Source organism: Scophthalmus maximus, chromosome 18, assembly GCF_022379125.1.
Source record: "Scophthalmus maximus strain ysfricsl-2021 chromosome 18, ASM2237912v1, whole genome shotgun sequence".
NCBI lineage: Eukaryota > Metazoa > Chordata > Actinopteri > Pleuronectiformes > Scophthalmidae > Scophthalmus > Scophthalmus maximus.
Genome location: NC_061532.1, coordinates 14,838,761 through 14,851,277, shown reverse-complemented (window position 1 = coordinate 14,851,277; position 12,517 = coordinate 14,838,761). Strand labels below are relative to the sequence as shown.

At 42.8% G+C, this 12,517-nt stretch overlaps 2 protein-coding genes across 3 annotated transcripts; both read right to left on the bottom strand.

Annotated features, from left to right (window-relative positions):
- Window positions 1-1,238: 1,238 nt before the first annotated feature.
- LOC118289758 (neuroendocrine protein 7B2) lies at window positions 1,239-7,547 on the bottom strand. The gene is made up of 13 exons (XM_035616750.2): window positions 7,355-7,547; window positions 7,169-7,265; window positions 6,569-6,825; window positions 6,265-6,416; window positions 6,057-6,164; window positions 5,777-5,950; window positions 5,629-5,686; window positions 5,008-5,114; window positions 3,365-3,631; window positions 2,685-2,834; window positions 2,338-2,450; window positions 1,706-1,759; window positions 1,239-1,535 (listed from the first exon to the last, which is right to left on the bottom strand). Exons 1-13 carry the CDS (start codon window positions 7,528-7,530, stop codon window positions 1,404-1,406), a joined length of 1,845 nt encoding a protein of 614 aa, XP_035472643.2. The 5' UTR covers window positions 7,531-7,547; the 3' UTR covers window positions 1,239-1,403.
- An 849-nt stretch (window positions 7,548-8,396) lies between these two features.
- Window positions 8,397-12,517, bottom strand: actc1a (actin alpha cardiac muscle 1a). 2 transcript variants are annotated; one of them, XM_035617975.1, is made up of 7 exons: window positions 12,385-12,517; window positions 10,552-10,834; window positions 10,272-10,467; window positions 9,983-10,144; window positions 9,229-9,420; window positions 8,773-8,954; window positions 8,397-8,675 (listed from the first exon to the last, which is right to left on the bottom strand). In XM_035617975.1, exons 2-7 carry the CDS (start codon window positions 10,807-10,809, stop codon window positions 8,532-8,534), a joined length of 1,134 nt encoding a protein of 377 aa, XP_035473868.1. In that variant the 5' UTR covers window positions 10,810-10,834; window positions 12,385-12,517; the 3' UTR covers window positions 8,397-8,531. The 2 variants fall into 2 exon arrangements, with proteins under 2 accessions (XP_035473868.1, XP_035473869.1); XM_035617976.1 differs by having other exon boundaries at window positions 10,552-10,831; window positions 12,385-12,404.

Genomic DNA, 12,517 nt, shown 5'->3' with positions numbered 1-12,517 from the left:
CATCTCACTGTACAGTGAAACGGTTCACAATCATCCCTTACGTGACAAAGCAAAGCTTATTAACTTAACGAACATTGAATCTGCTTGAAGACGCACAGGAGGCGAACAGCTGCTCATATCAACACATACAAAAGTGAAACATCAGTGTAAGTAGATTGATCTTTTTACAGTCATGGATAATGATAAACTTTCAGATTCAACCTCCGAAAACATCAATATGTCTTTGTACAACTTATATGATACAGTGGTAGATATGTGCTACACTGTCAGGTTCAGAATTTAACACCATATATTACAGTATTTTGGCTTGAACGGTTTAATCAAAGGGTTATTGGACTATTTTACACCATTTATTTGTCATTTATTAGAAAAAGTAAGGAATTGATGTGAAGATAAACTGAGAACCACTTTTTTACTATACCTCATCTTATGGTTAATCAGATTCCTACAGTTTACTGAAGTTAAAACTGTGCTGTACGGATCGGACTTTCTGATGTTTCAAACAAAAAATGCAGCTTTCCAAAGACATTTCAACAAAAGTCCAACATACTTGTAGTAAGTTTGTGATTTTTTCAGAGACAGTTGGCAAACATGTTGATTAATCATTTAAGCTCTTATACCACCTCAAATATTAAAATGTCTTTGTTTCCTGGTTTTCTATGACAGTAAACTCAACACTTTGGTGTTTTTCTTTCTGCTGGTCAGAAACAGTCCTTTGAATATGTTCCTTAATTTGAAAATCCTAGTTTTCTTTGCAATCTATTAATTGTTAAAGAAAAAAAAAATGATAAGACCCACTCATAAAAAAAGTAATATAACTTTACAGTACTCCCATCATGGAATAATAAGATTGAGTGTTGAAGGAAACTGATGTTTGATGTGTTTTCAATAAAGTAATATTAAAGTAGTATTACTTTGATCCTGAGTGTGCGGAGAGAAGAGAAAAGATCATCTTGACCCACAGATTCTTTAAAGCCTTTCCTGCTTCATCTTTCAAGGTTATAGCGAGGGAGCGAGAAGAGGCAGGTTCACTTTAGTACCAGCGTGAAGGTGGGAACTTATCTGATAAGGACGAGCAGCTGAGATAATTAGCTGAGATAAATAAAGGTTTTTATCCTATTGCAACCGGCATAGTGATGACTGCAGCAATATTTTTTGAATTAGACCAACCCGCAAACCCTGTGTAACTGTTGACCAAATCCGAATTATTGCGCCCCTGTATGAGGAAAAAAACAACATTTCAAATTGCTCATCTTGCCTTTATTTTACCATTCCTTATTTCAGTCCAGTGGATTCGCCATTAAATTGATTGCTATGCCAAAATGCTTGAGTATGTGGTGTTAAAATCTTGTATCTGAGAGTATATACTTTAATATTACAGAGAGGGCTGCGGGTGCAGGAGTTTAGGTGGTGGATTTGGTGGCAGCGGAGACGGTCGGTGGTGCTTCCTCCTCCTCTTCCTCAGAGAAGTGAGGAACAGATTTCTTGGCGACCACGTTGTCCAGCCTCTGGCCCATTAAATATGGGTTGACGCTCTGCAAACAGGCGGACAAAAATATGAGTGTATATATACTGTAAATGTAAAGACTTAACATATGAGCAAACTTGAAATTCTGTGAGAGTAAAATGCTCTCGGGAGTTGATGTGGTGATGTGGTTTCTAAGACAATCTTGCACTGGAAAAGACAAACCAAGAAACACTATACCCTTTTTCTTCTTTTCGGTCCTCCCTTCAATTTTTGGTACAAAAGCTCCTTGTTCTGAGAGGAAATGCAAAAGAAGAAAAACAAAAAAAAAACAGTTTTATGACATCAAAATTATGTATCTGTTGTTTTTCAGCCAGTCACTGTCTTCCTAAATTATAGTCCAAGTGGCCGAGAGGCATAAAAATCCTCAAAAGTGGCGACTTCTTTGAGCCAAACCCCTTCCGACAAACAAGCCGAAAAATTGTGAACAAGTTTTGTTTGATCTTTTTTAATGGAAAACGTCTGGTCTTCATTCCATCTGACAGCACTTAGCAGCATGAGTGGACAATAAGACAGAAGAGATGTGGAAGCTGCTGCTGCTGCTGCTGTTATTCCAACAACAGGATCGGGTGGAGATGAAAGAAATTCTATTTTTAAAAACCTCTAAGCAGAGATGGCTCCCATGAACACCGTAGTGTCTCAGGTATTCCAGTGGCTAAAAGCACACATACCTGATTTACAGGTGAAGGACGCTGGATAACTGTGATACTGATGCCATTTGATAATCGATTAATAATTTGATAAAATTTACAGATGCCTTACTTTCACACCTGAGATGATAAATCTGGGAAGGAGACCGGCGGTGTACTCACCCACTTGGCCAGGGCTGGGTAGTCGTGCTCCGGGTCAAATAGGTGCTGGTGTTTCTGGAACTCCCTGCTGAACTCGGCGGTGTCCGGAGCGTTTTCCAAACAACCGTCTGCCTCTGTGCAAAAGAAAATTGTGGCAAAGACAGAAAGATTGAGAGTGCATCACCTTACCCTGCATGCTGGGAAATATCAGCAAAAAGTGCTTCTTGTATTTAACAGGGACTAATACCATGATTTCAATTTCAGTAGTACATTTATGATGCATACTGTCCTTTAATCTGCTGCTTCAACATACATTTAATAAGTTACAAAAAACAACAACAATGTGGTTATAGAGCGAGAGTTCGCACCCGTCTTCCCCAGGGGACAGGGGTTCGGAGGGTCCGGGTATCCGTGGTCATCGCTGAAGTCTTTGGGGACGTTGTCGCCCGTCAACTCGGCCACGATGTTCGGGATGTTTCCGAAAGGGCCGAGGTGCTGCAGCCCCTCGTGTGCACCCCCTGGTGGAGGAACACAGACACTGCGATCACCACGGGTCTGACAAAGATGCTGCAGAACATTATTAACCTGCATCGTGTATTCCATTTTACGCCTATTACAGTAGCGTTTAAAATATGTGAGATTTAATAAGTTAGTTCAATGCCTGATTCATTTAGTAGGATCTTTATCATCTTTGAGGTAACTCGTATTGATGACATTACTTGAAATCCACATTTGAGTGTGTGAAAAAAAAAATTAGGTAATATAATTTCTCTCAGATTTTCTCTTACTGTGAATTTATCTAAATATTTGGTTACATACACAAAAATATAAAGGCCTTTGTATATTTAATTTAAATACAAAAACAGATGATCTTGGACAAATAAAATGTACATTTAAAGAAACACAAACACACACACACACACCGAGAACAATTCACACGTGTTTAACCATCACTTCTGTCCACTTTTATTGACTAAAACTTACAATTTTGTTGTGTCTTGGTTTCACTTGATTCGGTTTTTTTTTTGTCAACCCCCCTCCCACTCACCCTGGATGCTCTGCGGCCCCACGATGTTGGTGGCCTGGTGTGCTGGATACTCCACCCTGGGCCGGGCGATGCCCAGCTGCTCCATGACGCCGTGCAGGAGGCGCTGGATGTCGGCCTCGGACACCTGGTCCGCCGTGCGCGGGCTGCGCGCCGGAGCCCTGCCGAGCTGCAGACACAGCAGGAGGCCGAGCAACGACAGGCGCACCGCCGAGCACATCTCTGTCATCTGCGGAGGGGACGAGGAAAGACACGCAGACGAATATGAGGCTGCAGGAGAGGCGTGAGATCATGTGCAAACACAGCTGCAGTCTACTGCCACGGACGGATGATCAGGACCAGGATGATCAGGTTATAATAATGGACAATAGTATGGTTCTATGAGGTTTCTATGTCTGTCATGATTTATTAAAAGGAGCCTGTCGTCTGAGATGGAATAAATCCTCTGTAAACAGAGCCATTAATACAAATGTAAATAGTCTATAAATAGCACAGGATACATCTATGGAACAGACAAATACATGACATTGACTATAAAAGCTGCATATAATGAAATGCATTAGATGATATACTTGATTTAATTTCTAGAAAATTAACGAGGGATCACAAATATGGATTTTGCTCTCGTTTGTTTGTTCTTACCGTGGTGGTGGTGGTGGTGGTGGTGGGACCTGACTTCTCAGCACCAGAAATCTGTCACGCTGCCCATATAGTACATTTCCGGTTTTCAAAATAAAATGTTACATCCCTTTACAAACACGATGAAAAAAAGAACTAATCAAAAAAAGATTTTCAATCAAAGCCCAGTCTGATTCGACTTAATTTGACATCCTATAATTCATTTCTGCACTGTATCGTTTCAAAATTACTGGTTTAATAGAGAGTTGCTTCCTTTATTTTTTTTAAGGAACAACGCTGAACTTCCGGTGTCATCATCGTCGTCTCTTATGCAACCCTGCAGGAGAGCGCGATCCGCCTCGCTTCACGGTTCAGATGCAGTTGCTAGGACACCAAAAAAAAATCCTCTCTTCTCATTGGCTGAAGCGCCAGTTCCTCGCACAATGCTCCGCAACAACCGTGCACCGAGAGCAGACGCTGCTCGCAACGGGTCTCCGCATCATGCGCCATGAAAACAATAATTAACCACAGTAACTATAGTCCTTATCAAACGTCCATTTTTTTATATTTTTCATTTCATCCTGACACCTCGGCAATATGCTGCTCATTAGTTGTTCCTAGTATTATGTTGGTTTTTATTTGTATTATTATTATCAACAGTTATTATATGTGTTGCTATTACTGGTTTAATTTATCTGGATGGCTTTCATGAGTCTGGAGCTTTGATTTCCATTAAAGATGAAGTGAAGACAGAAAAACTTACAAATGTGTAACATGAGATATACTTGAGAATCTTTTTTAAAAATATTTATTCACTTGATATAAAACGTATGGTACATTTTTCTATCCATACAAAGAGGTCTGTTGTGAAATAAATAGCTATAAAAGATTAAAACGTTGACTGTTAAAATACAAGTTTAGTGATCTGAACTAAGACAGCCAAATCATAACCTAAAAATGCTGAACGGACGTGAGGTAACCAACATGGCAACTTCTTAATACGTGATATATACATTAGAGTGAAATGCGTCTTCTCCAGGGCATGAGCTGCAGCTTCCCCACGCCAGTGAGCGCAGGCAAGCTGTCCTCTCCTTGCCCTCTGGTCAACCGGGGGAAATGGCCCAAACGCAGATCGCTGCAAAGAAAAAAGGGAAACGAACAAAATAAAAAAAAACAACAACATTGTGCCAAGAATGTTCGAAGAGGGATAAATGTAGCTTTCTAACATGACACACTGGTGACAAAACCACAGTTTCACAATGTGCAAAATGGCTGCCACAGTCCGATATCTGCAGAGTCCACAACTAAATGTGCAATGCATAATTTCTAAAAAGCAGAAAAAGTGCACAACAGCACAAGGTCCTCGTATGTTCCATTTAGTTCTCAAATGAAACATGAGCACAGAGTTGTTTTTGCCTCATCTCACAATGTTGAAGAAATCTTCAAAATAAATCCTTAAATCAAGATCCCGATCCCCTCCCAAAATGTAATCAAGGACATTGTCATGCAAATCCCTTCATAACTTTTTGAGTTATCCTCCAAAAAACAAACCCATGACATCCTTGGCGGAGGCAACGATGCCAGATTTTAAGTAAATCACATACCCTAAAGGTTTTTTTTGATTGAGGTAATGGACGTTAATAATTTACCTTCCGAGTCTCTGTTGCGGTGTTTTGCAGCAGGCCTCTGCAGGACTCAAACCTTGTTCTATAAAAAGGATTTTATTTTATATATTTGGCACCATGTTAGTTTTTAAACAATTCGTAAACATTACAGATGGTTTCTTTTTCTTCTCACCTGTACAAGGCATACAAGTCCTGAACAGCAGGACGTTGGGGAAAGTCTCCAAGCCGAGGCTTCTCCTGAGGGCGGGTCTGCCTCCTGGTGTGGACCCCTGGCTCTGCTCAGGGACGGCAGGCGTGGCCTTTGACCTCCCCTGAATCCAGGGCACCGTCTTCACAGGCCGCGTCGCTGCATGTGATGAAAGGTTGACAGCTCCATTATTGCTCAAGAGTATTTTCTTTCCCTTTACATTGATCTGTGTTTGAAAGTTGAAGAGTTTTTTTGTTTGTTTTACCTTTTAAACTATGTCTCTTTCTATGACCTTTCTTTGAAGGAGCATTTTTCGGAAAGTCGAAGTTCATCAGAAATTCCATGCTGTCCATCACAGCCTTGGGAATCACGCCTGGGCAATAAAGTGAAGATGAAAACACAGCAGATGTCCATTCTATACAAACATATTTTAATCAAAGCACAGGGTCGACACAAAGTGACTGGTTTGTTACCAAACAACTGGGGACTGTCAATGAAGGTGCGCAGGACGAGCACTCTGAGTTCCAGTCGCCCCTCAGACATCTCGGCCTTGTTGGGAGGAGGTAAAAGACACGGAACAAAGACTGTAGCCAGGTTGGAGCTGGTCATCAGGTTTTCAGTGCACCTGAATGAGGAGATAAACATATAAAACTAGAGCCAAAACCTTTAAGCCAGAAAACAAAATGAAAGATGGTTAAAATAGCCAGACAGGCGGTCATTTCACTGTAGACCAGTGGTAGCTGGTCTTGGGGGGTCATGACCCCCGCAGTCATATACCTCTGGGAAACTTTGGAGAGGAAGTTGAACAGGTAGTGCAGACAGGAGGAGTTTCTGGCAGGCAACAGACAGGACAGCAGCTGGAGGGCCGAGGTCCTGTCCTGCGCGACGGACAGCGACCGGGCCCTGAGCAGAGCCTCGTGGAGCTCGGCGGGAAACAGAGGCTCCGGCAGCTCCCTGCAGAACTGCTTGATGAGAGTGGCCACGTCGTAGGAGATGGCCGCCGACAGACCCCCCTCGCCACTGTTCAGCTTGGCCTGGAACAGACCAGACGTTGCACAGAGATTCACACGACACATGGGAAATACTGGCCAGCATGTAGCGTCACAGAATGTTTATTCGCATATTCCATTTGCAAAGCCCTCAGATGGCAGTTTATTTATTTAATACACTTGATGGAAAAAGTGCTTACAGGTGGCATTATCGTTTGCTCACTGTCATAAATATGCTGTTATGTGGCAAGACGTCGGAAAAGGACGCGGGCCGGTTCAGGTCTTGTTTTCAGCAAGACGTACCGTCTAAACTACTCAGCCGACAGGAAAGAAACCGCCTGATGAAACTATATTGCTCCTGTTGACATATTATACTGATGTATCTTACCCTGAGCTTCTTGATGCGAGGAAGAGAGCCTGGTTTTCTGAACAGGCCCACAGTCCCAGCACGCTCCAGGAGAAACGAGCAAGCGTCCACCAAAAAACTGAAGCACAAATCACATTCGTGGTTCATCTCTGGCATTTGATCCGTCTTAAATAGCATTAGAAGTTTTTAAGCACACTTCCTGCTCACCAGGGCACGAGTCCAAACTCGGGGATGTATTGCCTGGGCACATTTTCTAGAGGAACGCCAAAGATCTTTGTGCCGCCGATGAACAGTCGCTCCTTTCTCTTCTCCGAGCTCTTCACAGTTATCCCATAGAGGACTTGAAGGTGGAACCGGATCACATTACTGTCTGTAATCTTCATGACTCAAATATCATGCAACTTTCACTGATCTGTTAGGATCACTGGTGAGTGGAGGAGGTGAGCCCCTATTATGCTCATCCACATCACCTGTGGCACAGGAAGTGAGAATTGAGGGAAAGGTGGTGCATTCAGGTGACATGGGAAAAGGAGGCACATATGAGCTTTCAGGCTAAAACAGCTTGCTTCAGATTTCAGGAGGCAGAACAGCCATTTTTTTTTAATTCTACTAATTGCTGCTATTATTTTTTAATATCGTTTTGTGGAAAAAGTAGTTTAGTAGAAGACACATACTTTAAAACACTATGTCCATCCTAAAACTAAAACCTGAATTGATGAAATGCAGAGAAAGAAAATCAGTCTTTAAGGCACAGAACTCCAGAGGCATATATAGTGTAGGGTATAAGATTGAAATTGAAATTTCAAATTGTTCTTAATTCCAGTACCTGACCTCATGCTACTTTCATTTAGAATTCTTGACCAAATATACAGTTTTTTTTTTAAAATTTCTGATAATAAGGAGAGATTAAACCTTATATAAAACATTTTAAAGGAGCAGTTATATATTTTGGTAACTATGTTTATTTGCTTTCTTGCCTGAGCAGATTGATACCACTTTTATCAATATATGTCTGGTAAATATGCTAAATAAATAATAATAATAATATAACATTAATAATCTGTCAAAAGATACAAAAATAATTATATCAGGACCTACTAACTCATTATACGTAGCCATATACTTTTTGAATTTTTCTAACCCTTGGCAAGAAAGTGAATCATTTTTGTTGAAAGTCTATTGAAATAGTTTGGGTCAGATTTCAAACGGGACGTTGAAAGACTAGAAACACAGACTCAAACGCTCCATATTACTGTTAAAAGCAACTATTTTTATTACAACAGTACATGTATATACAGCAAAAGGCACAGTAGAAATGGAGATACGGAAGGAGAGAGCTGGTGTGTTTGGTGTTGGGGTTTTTCGGGGCTGGCTGGCTGGGGATTTAGAAGCACTTCCTGTGGACGATGGAGGGGCCTGCCTCATCGTACTCCTGCTTGCTGATCCACATCTGCTGGAAGGTGGACAGCGAGGCCAGGATGGAGCCGCCGATCCAGACGGAGTATTTCCTCTCGGGGGGAGCGATGATCTGGAGGGAGGAGGAGCGGAGGCACAGCATGTTGGTACCAGAGTATTTCACGACAACAAATGTCAAATTGGATTCAAACAGGTCGGCGAGGGCTCACCTTGATCTTCATGGTGCTGGGGGCCAGGGCGGTGATCTCCTTCTGCATGCGGTCAGCAATACCAGGGTACATGGTGGTACCGCCGGACAGCACGTTGTTGGCGTACAGGTCCTTGCGGATGTCGATGTCGCACTTCATGATGCTGTTGTAGGCGGTCTCATGGATGCCGGCAGACTCCATACCTGGACAGGTGAGATAAGAAAAGGTGTTTACACAACGTGCTGATATGGAACTACTACACCAGTGACAATGACAAAAATAGTACAGTAATTGTTTTGTTTTTTTCTTTATTTATTATCGCCTTTCAAAGGTCACAGTTATATGATTCTTTTTCAGCTCTTCAAATATTTTCTAAATATAAATAAATGTTATTTTATATTCTTAAAGATTACTGCCCTAAAAAACACATATAGCCATCCACTGCATGCATGAGACTTAATCACCGTCATGACTCACCGATGAAGGAGGGCTGGAACAGGGTCTCGGGGCAGCGGAAACGCTCGTTGCCGATGGTGATGACCTGACCGTCGGGCAGCTCGTAGCTCTTCTCCAGGGAGGAGGAGGAGGCGGCGGTGGCCATCTCGTTCTCGAAGTCCAGAGCCACGTAGCACAGCTTCTCCTTGATGTCACGCACGATCTCACGCTCAGCTGGAGAGGGGAAGTGAGGGAGGGGGCATTTCACAGTTCAGTCCACCATGACAACACGGACTGGTAGATGAGACACCATCAGATATACTGTTTTCATTTCTGGAGGTCCTCAGCACGTTTATATCCCTTATCACCTCAATTTCCCTGTTTAAAGTGAGACCGTAATTTATGAAAGTGGAAATAACTAATGTGTTTTATTATGTTTCCAATGAGGAGTTTATAAAGGCACATTTTGGTCAATGTGAGTCTATGTAACTTCAGTTTAGTACTGTTCTTAAATACAATTTTGAGGCACAATCTTAAATCACAATATCCAACAGGATGTAAAGTCTTTAAAATGTTCTTCATCTCAACCAGCTGCAACCCCTGAATGGGATTAATCTCTATAATAAATACTTATATGTAATGCAATGCTTATGTACTCAAGTAAGGATCTCTCGGTTGCTACGATGGTAAGTTGCTGTTGTGTAAACCTCCAGAAAAAAAAATGTCTTAAACCTTCAAAAACGTTCCACGTTTTGGTTCCAGTAAGTCGTCTCTGGCTTCTATAATTTTTTCATACCAGTTGTGACGAAGGAGTAGCCACGCTCAGTCAGGATCTTCATCAGGTAGTCAGTCAGGTCGCGACCAGCCAGATCCAGACGCATGATGGCGTGGGGCAGAGCGTAACCCTCATAGATGGGCACGTTGTGGGTCACACCATCACCAGAGTCCAGCACAATACCTGTGCACAAAAGTACAAAACAAACATCAGTTTGACAGAAGACAACATATAAACTGGGCCATTTTTTTTTATCAGCCTGCATTGTTGCACAGTGAAGGAGTTTAATAGATCCTGGATGGAGACTCACCGGTGGTACGACCGGAGGCGTACAGGGACAGCACAGCCTGAATGGCCACATACATGGCGGGGACGTTGAAGGTCTCAAACATGATCTGTGTCATCTTCTCCCTGTTTGCCTTGGGGTTCAGGGGGGCCTCAGTCAGCAGGGTGGGGTGCTCCTCCGGGGCCACGCGGAGCTCGTTGTAGAAGGTGTGGTGCCAGATCTGTCAAATCCAGGACAGGGATTAGGAATTGTACTGTTGTTACGCCTATATATGCGGCATATGTACAGTATCTGCGATGCTCACCTTCTCCATGTCGTCCCAGTTGGTGATGATGCCGTGCTCGATGGGGTACTTCAGAGTCAGGATACCCCTCTTGCTCTGGGCCTCGTCTCCCACGTAGCTGTCCTTCTGGCCCATACCCACCATCACACCCTGGTGACGGGGGCGTCCAACGATGGACGGGAAGACGGCACGGGGGGCGTCATCACCGGCGAATCCAGCCTTGACCAGGCCAGAGCCGTTGTCGCACACCAGGGCGGTGGTCTCGTCGTCGTCGCACATCTTTGGTCTTTTCTGGGCTGGCCTGCTATATCACACGGAAGGATGGGGAAAACGTTGGTCTGCGATATTCATAGACATCTTTTAATCTGTCTATTTGACATTAAAGCACTGAGAAGTTAATGCTTTTAACGTGTCGAGGTTCTTAATAAGTATTCAGTTAAACTTTGTAAGATCAAACTGATCATTTGAAAAGAAATAAGACCTTTATTATGTCTAAAGGATCATTTCACCTGAAAAAACAAAGCCATGCAATGGCGAGAAACAATGTGGCACTATGTTTAGTTTGAATACTAATCTAATCTGTGAGTGTCACAGCTGCCAGACGAGCTAAAACTCGCACACACTCACTCACGGGTCTATTTTCAGCTTCGGGACCCTTGTCAACCCCCCATGCCCTCACAGACCCCTCCTCTGTATCTCATCGTTGGGCTGGAGCCTGTTAACAGCTGAGGTAAAGTGTGTCTTTTGACAAGTGGCCCTGGTCTCTTGTCAGCTGTCGCCACACAGACGACTCCTCTGTTGGAAGCCAGAACATGTGTCGTGATCCCTCCACGGTCTCTGACCACAGTCTGCATCCCAAGTGGCATCATCTCAGCCCCATTCAAACAGGCGTCCTCCATTCAAATCAATATCTGTGAGTACAATGTGATTGGCTGCCGTAGGATTTAGCACACGGTGTCACGGAGGTCAGCCTCAATACTGCAAAGATATTTGTTCTAGTAATAATCCAATTGTGATTTGCAAAAAAAACCTTGACAGTCCCTCCTTATTCTGACGTATCAGTACTTTTCCATATCTATGTTAGTGAGGTCCTACCGTGACCATGACATTCATATTCTAATTCAATTTTGTAGGTACACATTATACTGTTATTCACCAATTAAAACTGAATGCAGTTCAACTCGCTTACAAGTGAACACAGTCTTGTCTTGTCACTCTAAGTTTGTCCAATATTTTCTTTTGAAATTTGTATTTTAACTTTATTTGATTCAAAATCTCCCAATCAAGAGTCTAGATATATGTGTCTATCTAGACCAGAGACTAGACTCCCATTAGTTTCAGTGGAGAATTCGAGTTTCCCACAATGCTATAAATGCTACTGCAGAGGATTTTCATCTCTTTTTCTTTTTTGGTTTTCAAATTGTCAAATTCATTGATCTGTATTGCTATTGGCCTATTAAATTACATAAACTTCCCCAGGTTGTATGTAACCTCTGTTAGAGCTGCATCCCTGCCACTGCACATTAAGCATCCTTGCACCTCAAACCTGATCTGAGTATTTCCACTGTTATGAACCAATGATGATATGTTCATATAAAGCAATAGTCTCTCAACAGTTCAACACCACCAAGTTCCACCTTTCCAATTTTCGTACTCCCTTATGCTAAGATTTCATCTTTCTCCCAACAACAAATCACCTACTCTGCTCACAGAAACAGAAACAACTCCAAACTCTTAAAAAAGAAAGAAAATATCCATTCTGCAGCAGTCGTGTGTCGTACAGCATCCTCCCTCTTCCCCGTGCACCACGAACCAACGGCCGAAGCGCGGCCACAAAATTGCAAAAGCACTCACCAAGTTGAAACCACAAGACTGGAATTTCCACTGGGACAAAGTGCGAGGGTGCAAGGGGGTTCCTTAAATACGTCCCGGCGTCCTGAGGCCGGGGGCCGGTGGGCGGGCTCAGGAGTTCACACAAGCCCAAATT

Bases quoted from the DNA above. Each gene is read 5' to 3' on its own strand.
- LOC118289758 (XM_035616750.2), bottom strand. From the start codon at position 7,530: ATGAAGATTACAGACAGTAATGTGATCCGGTTCCACCTTCAAGTCCTC. The intron at 6,417-6,568 runs GTATATGACTGC...CTCCTCATTCAG, and splicing joins CTCTCCAAAGTTTCCCAGAG to GTGCACTGAAAACCTGATGA. The intron at 6,165-6,264 runs GTAACAAACCAG...TTTATTGCCCAG, and splicing joins TGACAGTCCCCAGTTGTTTG to GCGTGATTCCCAAGGCTGTG.
- actc1a (XM_035617975.1), bottom strand. From the start codon at position 10,809: ATGTGCGACGACGACGAGACCACCGCCCTGGTGTGCGACAACGGCTCT. The intron at 9,421-9,982 runs GTATGAAAAAAT...TCCCCTCTCCAG, and splicing joins CTACTCCTTCGTCACAACTG to CTGAGCGTGAGATCGTGCGT. The intron at 8,955-9,228 runs GTGAGTCATGAC...TCACCTGTCCAG, and splicing joins GTTCCAGCCCTCCTTCATCG to GTATGGAGTCTGCCGGCATC.